The following is a 19,255-nucleotide window of genomic DNA, read 5'->3' as shown; positions in this document are numbered from 1 at the left end:
GGGGAGCCCCACAAAGGCCCAGGGGCTTAAAAACACAGAGCACAAGGTCAGCCCCTGGTATGGACCCTGCCTTCTCCTGGGGTTTGGGTCTCACCCACACTGGAACCCCAGGAACTTGGAGCCATATGCGTGTCCTTCTATAGAGCTTCTGTCTTTCTGTCTCTCTCTTTCCTCTCCTTCTAATGTTGTTTCTATGGAACATTTTTGGGTACCTCAACAACCTAATTGTTTAAAGGTTTCCAGGTTCAATGGGCCAAGTTAACGAAGTTCCTGCTATGATAAGTGTTTTATGTTGAACTGGATGTGACATTGAACCCTTTTCCAAAGTTTCTTAGATTTTTGTACTTTGCCAGTAAAATTTTGTGTCATTTTGACCTCTTGAGAATATCTGGTTGGTGTTTCTCCTGTACACAAAACTTGAGTAAAGAAGCCTTTGGTCACCCCCAGCATTTGAGTGTTCTGGGGTGTCAGAGCCCCGCAGGCTCCCAACGGCCTCTTGTTTCCATGAGGCCCCGCTGTGTCACTCTGGCCCTCGGTTCCCTGATGATCTGGAGTGTCACACGGGTTGATGGCGTTTGTCCTTGCTGCCCCTCACATCCCCCTGCCCCACAAAGAGCCCCGAGCCAGCCGTGAGGGACAGGCCCTGCTGGCCCAGGCTGGGCTCAGGGCTTGGCCTTTCTGCTTCCTGCAGCCAAGCCAGGCCTTGCTCAGCCTTGCAGTTCCCTGCCCAGAGCCTTGCGCTCCCTGCACTCCTGCCCTCAAGGATCTGCTCTCAGCACTCCCTGGGCAGCCTTTGGCATTCTCTGCCCTCCCTGGGGCCCAGCCATGCTCCAAGGCACGTGGAGTTTTGCTGCTGACTCCTTGAGCGGCTTCTTCATCCTTCTCTCAGTGCCTGAGGCTCCTGGACCCAGCCCCAAATCCACCGTGGGGCTGATTAAAATACAGAAAGCCCTCAGGACCTCTTTGTCTCCCTTCCATTGTCTTTGAGTCTCTGTTATAAATAAGAAGCTTGACTATGCCAATATTCAAGCAGCAATAAATTTATTAATTAATATGGTAAAGAATGAGCAACACAGTGCTGGGTACAGTGGGGGCAGTTTACCTCCAACTCTACGCCAATAGTTGGGGCTTACAGGTATTTATAGGGGTACTCATAAGCTTTCTCAGCAGTTTCTATTCCAATTTTTTCTCATCAGCAGTTTCTATTTTCCAATTTTTACATCACAATTCTATACACTATTGTGATTTATTTTTTCTCAGGATACGTCCCAAAAAGGAGGATCTCCAGGTGGTGGTGGTAGTTTCCGAGATGTTGGTCCTGGTTTCCGCAAGAATAAAGACGAATCCCATCTGGTGAAGTCCAGCTCCCCAGATGTGGCTCCACCTTTTTAATTGCAATGACTATAAATCTCATAACAGTGATGTCCAGCTTCCCTTGGTCGAAATTATAAATCCTTGTGATGATGCTCATCTTCCTTTCTCAAGCTGTTTTTCTCTGTTTTGTTAAGGCATGAGATAAGCATATTTCCTTTATATAGATTCCAAAACTCTAGTTTCAAGGATACAAGCAATATTCCAAAATTATACTTCAAAAGGGTTATTTTTGCAGCACTCTTTAAGGCCTAACTACAAGCAAAGAGCAACATCCTTAATGCTTTAATTCAAATGCTCCTAAATCAACCAAGGTTAATTGCAAAGAATAGAGAGGTTCAAAGGCCTTCTTCCCTGCTTTACTTTCCTCAGTTATTATTAGAATTCACAGCTGTCCCATTGTTGGCCTCCACACATACACAATCACTAATACACACATTGCCTGTATGTACCTGACACGAAACACAGCTTTGTATTTCACACTGAGGAGCACTCAGGAAATGTCACTGCAAGGGCAGTGTTGATCAGCCTGGTGCTTCCCCTGTGCTGTGCCTTACACCGCTGTTTTGTTTTATTCGGCTTTTAGAGCCTGCCTGTGAAGAGAAGCCTCCCAGGAGAGCAGAGGCTGCTGAAGGATCTGACATCCTCGCCCTAAGCAAGGGTTGGAACAGCACAGACTGCGGAAAAGATTCCACCTGGTCTCAGGGCAGAGAGAAAGCCAAAACAGTTTAACTTGGTATTTGGTGGTCCATGTCTGTATAAAAGAATGCTCTAAAATGTCAGCTTCCAATAAAATGTCCTAGGTTGAGGTTTCCTGTGCTGGTGAGAGTCTTTTAGACCCCGCCTTCTCCTGACCTCTCTGCTGTTGCAGTTCCATGGACAGAAGCTGTTGTCTCTTACCCCCTGCCATGGGCAGGCTGGTGTTCAGCCATCTCCAGGACAGCAGGGCCCCATCCCACGTCACTGTGACCTGGGAAGGCAAAATCCATCACTCCAAATGTTCCCCCTTGCTCCTTCTTGCCAGACATTTGACCCTGGCACGGGGGTTTGCTGCTGGTTGCTGCAGGAAAAGGGAAAACCCTGTGACATTTTGGGGCACATGGAACCAAGGAAACCCCTGTGGCACTGTGGGGCCTGATGGAACCAAGGGTCCTTTGTGACACAGAGGGGCCAACATGGAGCCAAATATCCCTTGTGACAGTTTGGGATCTCATGGAACCCATTGTTCATTGCAACAATGTGGACCCAAGGAGACCATGGTGTTGTTCATTGTTTATGGAAAGCTTTTGCATCAATCATGGAATCATGGAGCCCATTGTGACACAGTGGGCCCCATGGAACCAAGGGGCCATGGTGACACTTGGAACTAAGGATACCACTGTGGAGTACAGAACCTCATGGAACCAAAAGTCCATTGACAAAGAGCAAGGCCCTTGGAACCATGGAGTCCAAAGGTCTAAGACATTTCCTGCACAGTTCTGCCTTGGGTAAGGGGAACATTATTGGTGGCAGCTTGGTCTCGGCACACACCTGAGGAGTGTGCCTGTTTTCAGTGGGGAAACTCAGGAGTTTTAGATTGCTTCAAAAACTACAAAAAATGAAAACCCCTCTTAGCCTGGGTGCAGCCAGCTCTCCAAGCACAGCAGGTTCCAGGGGAGTGAGGACAGACAGGATGTGCTGGGGAATGTGGAGCAAGGTTGTCCACACTGGGTCAGAGCTCAAGGTACAGCTTCTGTGAGCAGGCCAGAGCTGCTGAGGGGAGCAGCTGATCCTGATCCTGGGTCAATATCAATCACAGAATGCTGCAATGGTCTCTGCTCCAAAGAGAAGAGTAATAAAATACACCTTTTAAAACAGGAGCACATATTTTTTAGAATCTCTTTGAAATATTTCTCCATAACTGGAGTAGGAAACCTAGAAACCTGGGAGAGCCAAGGACACTGTGGCAACTTCAGGCCCAAAAAGTGCAAACAGGAAACAGAGGAGAGCAGACCAGGAGGATGGGACTTCATAACCTGAAGCTGTAATTGGACAACTTACCCCAATATGTAAATGGACCAAAACTTATAAAAGTGTGAAAATGTGTGACCCATCATCCATCTTGGGTGTACCCTCAGCTGGGCTCTTGTACTGCCCCAGGTGTACCCTTTGAAGGCCTTTTTAATAAATCCCTACTTTATTCCTGTAACACTGCCCAACCTCTGTTCTAGGCAGCCTCTCAAGGCATCAAGGCCTGGCTGGCTGGGCCACCTGGGGCCACCTGACAGGTCTAGCTGAGCCTGGCATGTCAAGGGCTGCTGCTCATCAGCCCCTGGAACACTGGGGCTCTGGGCTCTCCTTGTGGTAAGAACTGTACTTCTCCTCCAGGTGTCCATGGCCAAAATCAAGATCCTTCCTCCAAATTTCCATATCTGCAAAGATTGTTCCCAGATGAAATCTGCAAGAACAGACAGATCTGGCTGGCTTGGCCACCCAGGGGCCACCTCTCATCTGCCTTTGAAACACTGGGACCAAATGCTTCTCTTTCTTATGGGGAAAAAGCACCTTTCACATCCAGGCACTCATGGCCAAAGTTGGGAATCCACCTCCAGAATTCCCTATATCCAGGAATTTCTCCCAGACAAAAGCTGCCAGGAGAGACGGGTCTGGCTGGCCTTGGTTTCTGAAGAGCTGGCTCTTGTCTGCCTTTGAAACACTGGGGTTCTGTGCTTTCCTTCCTAATGAAAAGAACTCTCTTTCCTGGCCAGGTGCCCACAACAAAAACTGAGATTCCACCTCCAAAATTCCCTATGTCCAAAAATTTCCCCCAGATGAAAGCTGCCAGGAGACACAGGTCTGGCTCTCTTAGACCGTGGGTGGTCACCTCTCATATTTTTCCAAGAAACTTGGACTTTGCACTTTTCTTTCCTATGGGAAAAACCATCCAGCTCGACCAGGTGCCCATGGTCAAAACTGAGATTCCACCTCCCAAATTCCATATGTCCAAGGATTCCTCCGTGACAAAAGCTGCCAGGACAAGCAGGTCTGGCTGGTTTGGCCTCTCAGGAGTCTTCTCTCACCACTTCAGCCCCTGAAACTCTTGGGCTCTGTGCTTTGCTACCTATGGAAAAGAATTGTCCTTGTCAAGGCAGAAATGGCCAAAATTTGGATTCCATCTGCAAAATTCCCTGTATCCAAGGGCTGCTTTCAGACAAAAACTGCCAGGACAGAGAGGTTTGGCTGCCCTTGGCCTGTGGTAGCTGCCTTTCATCTGGCCCTGAAACACTGGTGTTCCATGCTTTCCTTATTATGGAAAAGAACCGTCCTTCTCCTCCAGGCATCCATGGCTGAAACTGGTGTTCCATCTCTAAAATTCCCTATATCCAGAAATTGCCCCCAGAAAAAATCTTCTGTCTAATCTGGCTGCCCATGGCCTCTGGTGGATGCTGCTCATCTGCCCCTGGAACACTGGTGCTTGGTTGTTTCCTTCCTCTGGAGACCACTGTGACACTGTGGGGCCTCGTGGAACCATGGACACCATTGTGACACTTTGGGACCATGGTGACACCGTGGGGCTTCTTGGAACCAAGAGACCACTGTGACACTGTGAGGACCACGTGGAACCATGGAGACCATTGTGACACTTTGGGACCATGGTGACACCGTGGGGTTTCTTGGAACCAAGAGACCACCGTGACACTGTGGGGCCTCGTGGAACCATGGAGACCATTAAGACCCTTCAGGGCCTTGTGTCACCAAGGGGCCACTGTGACACCTCAGGGCCTCATGGAAGCAAGGGCACCACTGGGACATTGTGGGGCCCTGTGGAATCAGGGGAACATGGAACAGCTCTGGCTGATTTGGCCTCCCAGGGGTGACCTGACAGGTCTGGCTGATCTTGGAATGTCAAGGGCTGCCTCTCATCTGCCCATGAACCACTGGGGTTCCATGCTTTCCTTCCTGTGTAAAAGAATTTCCTCTCTTCTCAGACACCCATGGAGAAAATTGGTACTCGCCCTAAAAAATTTCCTGTATGCAAGGGTATGTTGCAGACAAAAACCTGCCACCTCTGCCTGGCCTTGGCCTCTGGTGGTCACATCTCATCTGCCTCAGAAGCAACAGGGCTCTGTGCCTTCCTTCCTATGGAAAAGAACCAGCCTTCTTGACCTGGGGCCATGGCAGAAATTGGAATTTGGTTGCCAAAATTCCATCTATCCCAGGATTACTCCCAGACAAAAGCTGCCAAGACAGACACCTCTGCCTGGCCTTGGCCTCTGGTGCTGTTCTTAGACTATGAGAAGAAGACTATGAGTGTTTTCATTTGCAAACACATTGGAGAGGGCCCAAAGATCTCCCAAGCTGGGGCTTGCAGGCCTCAAGAACATAACCCATGGAGGTTGATGTGCCTGGTCCCAGTTGAGAAGAGACTGAGGAGAGAACAGGAGTGGCCTGGCAGGGCTTGAAGGGTGGATTCAGAAGTGGTGGAGCTTTTTCTCCATAGTGGGAAAGAGCCAAATAGAGAAATGATACCACAAATGCAGCTGGGGAGGCCCAGAGTGGACACAAGAGGAGAACCAGACACCAGAGCAGGGCTGTGGTGCAGCACATCCCCCAGAAGGAGCCTGGGTCAGCCCAAGGCTTTGTGTGGGCAGGCAGAGGCAGGCAGGAGGCAGAGCTGTCAGCAAAGGAAGGGGCCAGCCAGGTGGGGCAGCCGGGGGATGAGCACAGCCTGCAGGGACAGAGGCGCAGGGCAGGGACACCGTAGCACAGCCTGGGCTGCACAGGGCACAGGCATGGGCAGCAGCTGCCAGGCCCTGACAGAGCCAACTTGGGCAGCACTTTGGCCATGGCTGCTGGGCCTGGGCCTGAGCCAGGAGCAGGAGACAAGTGACCCTTGCAGGCCTGGGGCCTCATGGCCTCCTTGTCCCTGCTCAGCAGCCTGGCAGGGGCCGCCCCATGCTCCTGCCCTTGGCACTGCACATCCCCACATGCCAGTGCCCATCCCGGGAAGAGCCCTGAGCAAGGAGGGAGGGACAGGATCTGCCTGGCCAGGGGCTGGGGCTCAGGCCTTGGCCCTTTGCATTCCTGAAACACATCCAGCTTTGCTCAGCACCAGAGACACCTTGGCCTTGTTTGTCCCCAGCTGTCATCACTGCCTCCAGTGTTCTGCTCTAACTGGAACCTGGGGACGCTTTCTCAGTCGTGTCCCTCAGTGGGACCCATTAAAACTTCAAGAAACTTCAGAGTTTCAATTTAACTTTGAGTTGTTGAGTAGCTTTTTGAACACTCTCTCAGGGACTGAGTCTGTTGTAAACAACACCAAAGACATGAGAGGGTCATTAAAGTTTTCCTCGTCTAGTTATGGAGAAAGATCTCAAAGACCTTGTAAGAAATACACATTCCTATTTTAAAGGATGTATTTAATTTATTTCTCTTTAGAGCAGAGGTGATCCCAGCATTCTGTGACTGATATTGACCCAGGGTCTCTCCTCAGGAGCTCTGGCCTGATCACAGAAGCTGTGCCTTGAGCTGTGGGTGACACTGGGACATAGTGGGAGTGACGCTGGGGAGGACAGGGACAAACTGGGGACAATGGGAACACTGTGGGGAAGACTGGGGACACTGGGGCATCCTGTGGATGACACTGGGGGGGAACTGGAAGGGACTGGGAATAAACTCAGGTGTATTGGGAGGGACTGGAGGGGCACTGGGGTTGTATTGGTTTCGGCTTGGGATGAACAGGTCTGTAATGGGGTTGTACTGGGAGGGACTGGAGGGGGTGAATGGGCTGTTCCTGCCTCCCCCGCTTCCCATTTACCGAGGCTCCCGCCTATCAGCGAACTGAGCCAATCAGCGCCGGAGATCGGTGCCTCGGGGGCGGTGCCTAGCATGGCCGCAGTCTTCTATTTCTAACTACAAATCCCATCATGCCCCGCGGCCCAATTGAGCCCCATTGGAGCTGGGACTACAACGGCCGTCATGCCCCGCGCTCCACAGACGTACCACCCCCCCCCCGGGGTCCGCCCCCATCTGTCCCATAAGTGTCCCCCAGACACTCCAGGATCTCTCCGTGCCCCCTGAGTGCCCCCTGAGCGCCCATTCGGGACCCCCCTAAAGCGTCCCCGGAACCCCTGAGTGCACCCGCACCCACAGCTGCCCGGCATAGCCATTTCTGGGAATTCATCTCATCTCATCTCCCGCGGCCCCAGAGCCCCTCAGAACACAGTCCCCCGCCTAAAATTCCTGCCGCGCCCAGCGCCCATAAAAGCACGGATAGAGCTCCCTGAGCTCCCCCCCAAGGGGTCCCGAGCCGCTTAAGCTTCCCCGAGGACCTCAAGTCGCGGCTTGGACGCAAAAGTATCCCCCAACATCGTGTTCGAGCCACTTCCGGGACTACAGCTCCCATCATGCTCCGCTATTCCAGCAGGGACTTTATCTCCCGTCATGCACCGTGCCCCGGCGAGAGCCATTGCAGCTGCGTCTCGAACTCCCGTGATGCTCCGCGGCCCTGTTAAACCGAATGATACCCGCTCCTACAACTCCCATCACCCCCCGCGCCCCAGAGAGCCCCGTTCGAGCACCCCAAGGGCCCGCCCGGACCCCGAAGGGCCCCAAATTCTCCTCCCCGACCTCCAAGGGCTCCCCTGGACCCCCAAGTGCTGCCCCGGACCCCGAACTGTCCCTCAGAATCCCTGAGTGCCCCTCCAAGTTCTCACCCGGCTCCCCCAAGTGTCCTCCAGACCCTCAAGTTCTCTCTGAATTCCCTCCCCAGACCTAAAACAGCCCCAAATGTGCCCCAGAAATGTCTCCAGGCACCCCAAAGTTCCTCCCCTTGACACTATCGGAGAAAAAGATGATAAAAATGATGCCAAAAGGACTACAAATATTACTAGTTTCCATAAAGAGGAAGAAATATATAGCCAATAGACATGAATTAATTAAGGAAATTGTGTTACTTATAAACAATTGTTATGAATTGAAGCAAACTCCAATAATCTTAGTCCAATTGGAATTTATTAATTACAGCAAGCAAGGCATAAGCAAAATCAGCGCTTGGCGACAGGGGAGCCTCCGCTGGCCAAGGACTGCCGCACCCACTGTTCGATACAGTCTAACTTTTATACTGTATCTCTTCTCGTTGGGGACGTGTCCAGAAAGTTCTCTGCGCACGTGTCTTCTTGCTGCTAAGGGGTCCTCCTCTGCTGGTCGTTGTCTGATGAAGGCTGCTAGTCCTCCCAGGCCGTCCTCCGGTCGACTCCTCCTCATCTCGTGGTCATACCTAAAATTCTAGAAGTTATGGTTTATTGAGCATTTATTAAGCAAAAAATATTTTAAGCAAGCATTTATTAAGCAAAAATATACTTGTGATTGTATGCGGTTTTGGTTACACGTGGTTTTAGGTCTAAGTGTTTTATTCCCTCTATCTTTAGCACTTTAGTGAACAGAACATGAACAAAACACACCAGGTTCCACCACACAATGACCAATAAATTTTTGGTTGCTAAAAATGTATGGATTTTTAAATATAAATATTGAAATTTGGTAATAGAGACATAGAATAATACTAATATAAATAAAAAATAATTATAATTTTAGTAATTCAATGCATTTTTTTTTAAGGCAAAATGTATAATTTTTTATGCTTTGGGATGTCAGTCTGTAAGAGAGTCCAAAGATCCCTCATTTGCCTCACAACCGCCATCGAGGACGGAGATTGAAGCCCTTCCCAAGGACTGAGACTGAGATCCTTAAAATTCTAACAGGGGGGCTGGGCTGACTGAAGCGGGATGTCTGCCATTGGGAGCGGGATGTTTCCCATAGGAACCAGTCCTGAAACCACGGGCCCCGCTCACTGCTGGCACCGGTTTGTCCTGTTCAGAACTGGACTGTCTGTACCTGTGTGAGAGTCTGTCTGAAATATCCTCCAATCTGCCTCACAACTGTCACTGAGAGATCGCTCAGAAGACCCCCTTTGTCCCATTCCTGGCCCTACAGTGGAAAGTTACCCGCCAAGCCAGGGGCTCTAAGACCTGAAGGAATTGCTAAGTTACTGTTTCCACAGGTGCATTTTTCTGCATGCTACACTGAGCCCAATGAGAAGAAGGGGACACTGAGCCGTTTTTGCAACAATAGCCTTGGAAGCTGTCCCACCTCTTGGCCTGGCTGAACTTCTCCTGAGCTTTTGAGTGGTCTCCCACAGAAGACCCCTCTCGTTCATCTGCAAGCACTGTGACAGACAAGCTGAGATGACAGAAGCCTCTCCACCAGAGAAAAACCTGAGAAATCCCCACGTGAGAAAGGCCGCTCCTACACTCCCCAAGGACTGGGACTGAAGCCCCCACCCCGGGGAGGTGCGCGGGGGAGGCGAGCTGACCAAAGCAAGATGGATGTTGCAGGTGTGGGCATTGGACCACGAAAACAATGGCCCTTGCCCACTGATATAAACTGTGTGTACCCCTTTTCCAAATACCATTATTTTACCAGATGATACAATAGATTCAGTTTTGAAATAATCCCCCTCCCCCCTCAACAAAAAGTGTATAATTGGAGTCCAGATGGACTGCATCTCGGAGATCTCCCCAACGTAACAGGCAGATCCTCAACTGGACTGGACCTAAGGAGTTTGTCTCTACGTTTGGTAGCTCTATTCCCCTTTTTCTTTCTCTCTCTCTTTCTCTGTCTTTCTCTCCCTTAATCCCTCCATCGCATTTTGCTGTGGTCATTCAATAAAGGTGCATTTGTTTGGATTATTGCTGCAACACCCCCCTGTACCGTGTTGGTTCTTTTTGCACCCTGAGATCCCTTACGAACCATCATGAAACCCATTCATAGGGACAGATCGTGACAACCTGTTCTCAAGGGACTCATTCTCCACTGTCCTGTACCTGTTCCCTCGATGTGCCGTCCTGCTCCCCTCCCGGCGGTAGATTATAAAAGACCCCAAGTTAACCAAAGACTTTGAGATTCTCCCCGAGGTTTCAAGATGGATCTGTTGGCCGGACCACGAGGATTTCGTGTCTATGTTGGTAGCTATTCACCTCCCCCCCCTTTCTCTCTCTCTCTGTCCTTTATCTCCTTTCTAATCCTTCTATCACATCTGCTCTGGGCACTCAATAAAAGGTGCATTTGTTTTGGTTAATACTGAAAGTCCCCTGCTGTGTGTGTTTGAAATCTGAGATCGGTAAAACGAACCATCAGGACCCCCCTTGTCCCAGCGGATCATGACACGGCCTGATGGGGTTGCTGCCCACAGCACGTGAACGTGATCTTCTTGGTGGTGGCTACAGTGGTTCATCTGGTCTTGCTTTCCGGTCTCCACATCCCAGAATTACCTATGCCACCTGCTTTTCTCATACTGTGGTTCTCTGTAATTCCTTAATTAGTCAGCCCTTATTAAGTTCACTCTTGGAATAGGGGAATATCAGCTCCCCATCATATCGAGTGCATTTGAATGCACTTGAATGCATTTTGCCTGCATTCAAAATATGGTCCCTGTTTTTGATTTACTGTGGAATCTGTGTTTGTATTTTCTGCCTCTGTTGAGGTTGGGATTGAAGGTACTTGAGATGATATTTCAGACTCAGGTATTTATTGTTTCTTATCAGTGAAACAGCCTCACAACCATGAGTTCTGCAGCCTTTCATTAGCAAGGCACAAAATGGCTCACTGTCTCTTGTTACAAGGCCTGGATGGTACCAAGGAGACCACGGTGATACTGGGGATCCAAGAGACCGTGGTGACACCATGGAAACTCATGGAACCGTGGGCATTGTGACACAGCAAGGCTTCATGGAACCAAGAGTCAACTGCAACTCTACCAAACCTCATGGAACCAAGGGCCCATTGTGACACTGAAGAACTTCAGGGAACCAAGAGTCGCTTGTGACACGGGGGGTACTCATGAAACCATGGAGACCATTTTGAAACTTCAAGGCCTGATGGAAGCAAAGGGTCATTCTGGCACTTCTGAGCCTTGGAACCAAAGGGACCATAGTGACACAGTGGGGCTCTGTGGAACCAAGGGGCCACGGTGACATTGGGGAGCGTCATTGAACCAACTGTCCATGGTGACACTGCAGGGCCTGATGGAATCATGGACACCATTGTGACACTACAAGGCATCATGGAAGCAAGGGGCCACTGTCACACTATGGGGCCTCTTGGGGCTCAGGGGCAGTTGTGATACCATGGAAATTATGGCAACAAGTGGCACCATGAAACCAAGGAGACCCTTGTGACACTACAGGAACCCATGGCACTAAGGATCCATGGAACAGTGCAGGACACATGGAATCGAGGGGACATTGTGATGCTGTAGAACCAAAAGGCCCCATTGTGACACTGTGGGCCCCCATGGATCCAAAGGTCCAGTTTGACATTGCAGGGCCTCATGGAATCCTGGAGACCACTGTGAAACTTTGAGGCCTTGTTGAATTAAGTGGCCCTGCAGGGCCTCATGGAACCAGTGAGACCCCTTAGAACCAAGGGTCCATTGTGACCCTGTGGTACCAAGGTGTCGTGGGTTGACCCAGGCCAGATGCCAGGCATCCATGAGAGCTGCTCGCTCACTCCCCTCTGCAGGACAGAGAAAATTTAATAAAGGGCTCATGGGTTGAGATAAGGACTGGGAGAGATCACTCATCAAATACTGTCCTGGGAAAAACAGGCTTAGCTTAGAGATATGAAATTCATTTATTACTAACAAACTCAGAGCAGGAAAAGGGGAAATAAAATAAGCCCCTCTCCTCCCTCCTTCCAGCTCTACCTCCTACCCCAGCAGTGCAGGGAGACAGGGAAAGGGGGTTATGGTCAGTTCATCACCCATGGCTTCTGCCCTTGCTCACGGAGAGGGGTGGTTCCCCTGCTGCACCGTGGGTCCCTCCCGAGGGAGGCAGTTCTGCAGGAACTTCTCCAATGTGAGTCCATTTCAGGGGCAACAGCCCTCTGCAAACTGCTGCAGTGTGAGTCCATCCCAGGGACAGCAGTCCTTCCCAAACTGCTGCAGCATGGGTCACTCTTCCATGGGGTGCATTCCTCCAAGGACAGGCTGCTCCAGCCTGGGAGCAGGGGCCCTCTCTCCATGGCTCTCCTACAGGGTGTCTGGGTCTCCAGTGCCTGGAGCACCTCCTCCCCCTCCTTCTGCACTGACCTTGATGTCTGCAGAGTTGTTCTTCTCACATGTCTTCCCTCTGCTCTTTTCTGACTGGAATTAAAACTGCACAACAATCTCTATTTTAGTTTCTTTTTAAATCTGTTATCACTGAGGCGCTACCACCGTTTGTAACTGGCCCAGCCTTGGCCAGCAGCAGGTCCATCCTTGAAGCCATCAGGGACTGGCTGTGCCAGGCACGGTGGAAGCTTCCAGCAGCTTCTCACAGGAGCCATCCCTGTGCCCCACCACTGCCAAAAACTAGGCCATGGTACCAAGGGGCTGTTGTGACTCTGGGGGGCCACATGGAACCAAGGGGCAAGGGTGGCACTGTGGGGCCTCATGGAACCAAGGGGCAAGGGTGGCACTGTGGGGCCTCATGGAACCAAGGAGCCACGGTGACACTGTGGGGCCTCATGGAACCAAGGAGCCACGGTGACACTGTGGGGCCGCATGGAACCAAGGAGCCACGGTGACACTGTGGGGCCTCATGGAACCAAGGGGCCACGGTGACACTGTGGGGCCTCATGGAACCAAGGAGCCACGGTGACACTGTGGGGCCACTGGAACCAAGGGGCAAGGGTGGCACTGTGGGGCCTCATGGAACCAAGGAGCCACGGTGACACTGTGGAGCCTCATGGAACCAAGGAGCCACGGTGACACTGTGGGGCCTCATGGAACCAAGGGTCAAGGGTGACACCGCAGGGCTTGGTGGAACCCAGGTTCGATGTGACACTGTGTGGCTTCATGGAGCCAAGGAGAGCACTGTGACACTATGGAACCTAATGGAATTATCAGAAACGATACAACTTCTGGTTTCTTTTAACGTAACTTCAGTCAGGGGCTTGTTTGCCCAGGTAGAGGGGAATTGAAGTTTCTCTTCAAAAGACTCTGCTCACCAAGGCTGGGTGAGGCCTGATGAGCTTAACATCTACAGATTGGGAGTGGCCAGAAGATGCACAGGAGGTAAATGAACATTAATGAACATCACCCCCAGAGTGCAGAGACACCTGGTCTGGGAAAAGATTGAGAAGGGAATCAAAGAATGAGGACTTAATTGACATCAAAGGCGAACGGATCAATCAGCAATAGCAGATGGAATACTAAGAATTGGATAATTTAAGAGCAAAGAACATTAATTTCTTTGGGTTTTTTCTGTATAAATATGTGAGAAGCGTAGTAAAGAACAATGTGTGATGGAATGATTTTCACTGTGCAACCCGGACACGTGTGGATGGAATAATTTCTGTTGCATGTGATGGCCGCAATGACATCCTGGCAAGAATAAAGTAATGCCTAAATTCTGTAAGGTGTTGTTGGAGTTTCTGTTTTTCATGCAGTTTCAGTGTCAGTCCAGTGAGGTCCATCACCAACACAGGCTCTTTCTGGACTCTTTAGAGAAGAGAACCGGAGGCCACGATTGCACAAACCTCTCAGAGACTCCCAGGCAAAAGCAAAACCCAAAGTCCCTGGGAGCATTAAGGAGCCCCCAGGGCCATTCCTGAGCAAGGCTCCCCAGGGACTCCTTCCAGCAGATCCCTGAGGCCACTGGGATGTGGGGCAGGGGGGGATGCTGAGGGCAGGACAAGGGGCTGACAGTGCCCAGCCTGGCTGGGGCTGTGCCAGGAGGCCCCAGTGCCTCAGGACAAGGTGTCTCCTCCCAGCCCTTGGTGGCACAGACCCTGCTGTGCCCAGGGCACCAAGATGTGGCTTCTCCTGGGCACTGCAAGCCCTGCCAGGGCCCTTGGCCATGTCCAGCACAGCTTGTCCTGCGCTGTCCCACAGCTGCTGCTGTGTCCCTGCAGGCTGCACACTCCCATCTCGCTGCCCCCTGGCTCTGCCCTGCCACTGCCAGCCCTGCCCTGACCTCTGCCCACCCTCACCCTCTGTGTCTGGGGACACACACACATGCACTGAGCTCATCCCCCTCCTTCTGGGTGCTGCTCCTGCCACAGCACTGCCCTGGGAGGGTTCATTCCTCACAGGAGCTGCTGTGTTTGTACTGGAGCATTTTATAGCTCTGCTTCTGCCTCTCTGGCAATTGTCTCTTCAAAGAGCTCTCCAAGGAAAAGATTCATTCAATTGTGGAATAGCAGAGGTGGGAAGAGCCCCCTGAGCCCCCTTGGCCTGGGTGTGGCTGGGATGGAGTTCCCTTTGCCCAGAGCACCCCTGTCCTGCTGTGCTTGGCTCTTGTGGCTGCAGCAGGGCTGGTCCCAGCCCAAGGCTTTGGCTGTCCCTGAGCAGGGCTCGCCCCACATGAGGCTTTTCTGCAACCTGCTCCCCCAATGGGCTGGGGGTGGGCAGGTGTTCCTGGGGGCGCAGGGATGGGACAGCTTGGCTGGACTGACCCAAGGGCTCTTGCATTCCATGTGATGTCCAGATCAGCAGGGAAATGAGGGGGACAAGAAGGTCTCTGGATTTTCTGTATTAATACATTTGTCTTCCAAAGCAACCACTACAGGTGCTGAACTCTTGTTTTCCCATGGTTTTCTTTGCTTCTGCATTTGGCCTTTGCTTTTTGGTCCCTCCAGTATTAATCTCTCTTTATGATGACCCCCAATGTTTTCACCTTATTTTCTCCTGTCTTCTGATGAAGGAGGGACAGTGACAGAGACACCTGGTTGTCACTTGATGGCCAGAGGGGTTTAACCACAGTCACCCTGCCCAACTCTTCTCTTATGGGCACAGCCAGAAATGTCAGGGCTCTGCCAGGTGCCCACCCCTGAGCTGGGCTCATGCCCTCCTCCCAGCCCCAGGGCTGCCCAGGGACACGAGTCCTTCCCTTGCACACACACACAGAGTTCATTGCAGCACGGGCAGGGGCTCCCTGGGCTCTGCTGCCACTGCCAGAGCCTGGCAGGGACCTCAGCCCTGCGGGTGTCACCCTGCCCTGCTCTGCCCTGCCTGAGGTGCCCCACGGCCAGAGGGATGGACACAGGGAGCTCTGTGCTCAGGAGCTCGTCCCAGCCCTGCACTCAGGGGTTTCCAGGGGATGTTACTCTCTGGAAAGTCCAGGGGCAGCTGAAGGAGTTTGTGCTCACTGGGTTTATGTCCCCTCACACACACAGGATGTTCAGGGCTGTGGAGTGTCTGTGCACTGCAGACACAGACTCCAGACCCGGTCACTTGATGTCCCTCCATGGAGAGAAGAAGAACCTCTGTGACCTGGGGTGAGAGGCCACTGCTGTAGCAGTGCTGGCTTTGCACTGCTGGGACAGCCCCCACCCTGATCACTGCCACACTTCTGCTGGGCATTGCTGGTTTCCTCTCCAGGGCACTGTGCTGGGCACATCCCTGAGAGTAACTGGGAAGGAGATTGAAGCTTTCAGGCCCTGCACTGGGGAGATGCCCTTGCATGATGGAAATGCTGCTGCAGAGCCCAGCTCTGTCCCAGCAGTGCCCACGGCCTGTCCCTGCCTGCAGTCCCTGGACAGGCACACAGCAGGACAGGGACTGAGCTGGCAGAGCCCTGAGGCCCTAAACCAGCACAGGGTTTCTGAAGGGGAGTGTGGCAGTGAAGGAAGGGGAGATTATGGAGGAGAAGCCCTGGGGCTCCCTGGCAGTGAGGAGCACTGGGGTTCCATTTTCTCCTCCAGCTCTGCCCAGAAGCACCAACTCTACAGCTCCAGAAAAGCCAGGGAAGAAAGATGTCAGGCACACATGGCAATACACAGTTCTTCAATGTAGTAGTAGAAGTACAGCTCCTGGTTTATACAGTCACTGGGTGCCACTGGAAAAACAAACACTGAATTTAAAATGTATAATCAAAGATTTTGGTGTGAACAAATTCTCAAAAGTATAACAACTGTGCCAGCAGTAAAAAATGCATGGCACAGAACGAGCATAAATCTGTAACATCATAACAGCTATGCAGGAGAATGACTATTTATTGCTACTGAAAACCATCTGTGATCATTTTCCTCAAGGCAGCCTTGAGCTCCTGGTTCCTCAGGCTGTAGATGAGGGGGTTCAGGGCTGGAGGCACCACCGAGTACAGAACTGACACTGCCAGATCCAGGGATGGGGAGGAGATGGAGGGGGGATTCAGGTAGGCAAAGGCTGCAGTGCTGAGGAACAGGGAGACCACAGCCAGGTGAGGGAGGCAGGTGGAAAAGGCTTTGTGCCGTCCCTGCTCAGAGAGGATCCTCAGCACAGCCCTGAAAATCTGCACATAGGAGTAAACCATGAACACAAAACAACCAAAGGCTAAAGAGGCAACAACTACAATAATTCCATGTTCCCTGAGTTTGGAGTGTGAGCAGGAGAGCTTGAGGATGTGTGGGATTTCACAGAAGAACTGGCCCAGGGCATTGCCATGGCACAGGGGCAGGGAAAATGTATTGGCTGTGTGCAGCAGAGCATTGAGAAAGGCACTGGCCCAGGCAGCTGCTGCCATGTGGGCACAAGCTCTGCTGCCCAGGAGGGTCCCGTAGTGCAGGGGTTTGCAGATGGACACATAGCGGTCATAGCTCATGACTGTGAGCAAGGAAAATTTTGCTGTGGGGAAGAAGAAAACTAGAAACACCTGTGCAGCATATCCTGAGTAGGAGATGTCCCTGGTGTCCCAGAGGGAATTGTGCATGGCTTTGGGGACAGTGGTGCAGATGGAGCCCAGGTCGCTGAGGGCCAGGTTGAGCAGGAAGAAGAACATGGGCGTGTGCAGGTGGTGGCCGCAGGCTACGGCGCTGATGATGAGGCCGTTGCCCAGGAGGGCAGCCAGGGAGATGCCCAGCAAGAGGCAGAAGTGCAGGAGCTGCAGCTGCCGCGTGTCTGCCAGTGCCAGCAGGAGGAAGTGGCTGATGGAGCTGCTGTTGGACATTTGCTCTGTCTTGGCATGGGGGTCTGTAGAATAAGTAATCATGCAATACTTCAGTTTGTGGAGAATTTCAAATATCCCAGCACAGCCTGTGGGCACTTTCCCTCCACTGCCTGCCCAGGGCTCTGCTACCTGCAGCTGTCCCTGCCAGCAGCTGCCCACTGTGCCCAGGACTGGGCCATGTCAGTGCTGCCTGAGCGCAGCTCAGCCCTGGGGGCTCAGCTCTGCCCTGCAGACCCCTCCCAGCTCTGGCACTGCCCAAGGGCAGCTCTGGCTCTGCAGGCTCTGATGGGAATGTCAGAGCAATCCTGAAAAGGACTGGAAAAGCGATGCTGATGCTGCCCTAAGGAACCCTGTGCTGATTTCTGGCACTGCCTGGTATATTCAGATCTCAGAGAATTTTTTTTTTTTTTTAATAATTTTTCTCTGTCTAAAGTGAGACAGGAATATCTAAGTGCATTTTTCTATCCAGGCATCCCAGATGAATGGATTAATAAAGCAGGATTTTTTTGTTTTATGCAGACCCTGCCTTGCTTTGCTTATCATTTAATCTACCAGGAAATACCCTGGAGATCAGTGTCATGCTGGGAGCATCCCTTAACAATGCAGCATCCTCACCACACAACAGAAACTCTTCCAAGCCTTACCAGCTGTCTCCTCCCACCCAGATCTGGTCCCACAGTGCTTGGAGCAGCTGCCAGGGCTGTCCCGGGCAGGCAGCAGAGTCCCTGCCCCAGCAAAGTGCCCTGGGCTGCAGGACCCTGCTCTGCAGGACAGCCCTGGGCACCCCTGGCTGCTCTGCACAAGAGACAATCAGAGAATGTACTCACAGCGTCTGGAGGCATTGGGATGTTCCAGCTTTAGGAGATGGCTCCAGGAGCTGCAGCTGCCTTGTCCTGCAGCCAGAGGTTCCTGTGCCAAGGGCTGGCAGTGATTCTCCCCCAGTCACTTCTCAGCATCTTCACAGCCCTGACTGATTGAAAATCTCTCTGTCTCTGTGCTGTGCCCGGGGTGGCCGCAGGCAGTGCCCTCAGCCCTGCTGGGTTGGGAGAGGAGCTGCTCCTGAGGATGTGTTATTTTGAAGCTCTTCTTGATTGCCAGGAGTTCCTTCTGTTCCAGGAGCCCAGCCCAGCTCAGCAGAACAGACACAGCACAAGGACTTCTCTTGTGGGTTGGGTGCTCAGGCCCTGAACATCACTCCCTGAGAGGGAGTTGAAGAAATCTCTCAAGAATTCAAAGTCACAATCAATCTCCAACGTTTCTTCAAGTTTTAATGGGTCCCACTGAGGGACAAGACTGAGAAAGTGTCCCCAGGTTCCAGTTAGAGCAGAACACTGGAGGCAGTGATGACAGCTGGGGAAAAACAAGGCAAAGGTGTCTTTGGTGCTGAGCAAAGCTGGATGTGTTTCAGGAATGCAAAGGGCCAAGGCCTGAGCCCCAGCCCCTGGCCAGGCAGATCCTGTCCCTCCCTCCTTGCTCAGGGCTCTTCCCGGGATGGGCACTGACATGTGGGGATGTGCAGTGCCAAGGGCAGGAGCATGGGGCGGCCCCTGCCAGGCTGCTGAGCAGGGACAAGGAGGCCATGAGGCCCCAGGCCTGCAAGGGTCACTTGTCTCCTGCTCCTGGCTCAGGCCCAGGCCCAGCAGCCATGGCCAAAGTGCTGCCCAAGTTGGCTCTGTCAGGGCCTGGCAGCTGCTGCCCATGCCTGTGCCCTGTGCAGCCCAGGCTGTGCTACGGTGTCCCTGCCCTGCGCCTCTGTCCCTGCAGGCTGTGCTCATCCCCCGGCTGCCCCACCTGGCTGGCCCCTTCCTTTGCTGACAGCTCTGCCTCCTGCCTGCCTCTGCCTGCCCACACAAAGCCTTGGGCTGACCCAGGCTCCTTCTGAGGGATGTGTTGCACCACAGCCCTGCCCTGGCAGGGAAATTCCTTGTTCTTTTTTC

At 52.3% G+C, this 19,255-nt stretch overlaps 1 protein-coding gene across 1 annotated transcript; it reads right to left on the bottom strand.

Moving 5' to 3' along the window:
• Window positions 1–16,391: 16,391 nt before the first annotated feature.
• Window positions 16,392–17,333, bottom strand: LOC132334569 (olfactory receptor 14J1-like). Its single transcript, XM_059860674.1, has one exon. The coding sequence runs from the start codon at window positions 17,316–17,318 to the stop codon at window positions 16,392–16,394; it is 927 nt and encodes a 308-aa protein (XP_059716657.1). The 5' UTR covers window positions 17,319–17,333.
• Window positions 17,334–19,255: the final 1,922 nt, after the last annotated feature.

Source organism: Haemorhous mexicanus, chromosome 16, assembly GCF_027477595.1.
Source record: "Haemorhous mexicanus isolate bHaeMex1 chromosome 16, bHaeMex1.pri, whole genome shotgun sequence".
Lineage (NCBI taxonomy): Eukaryota > Metazoa > Chordata > Aves > Passeriformes > Fringillidae > Haemorhous > Haemorhous mexicanus.
The sequence above is the reverse complement of the archived record's forward strand: the minus strand, read 5'-3'. Positions and strand labels throughout refer to the sequence as shown.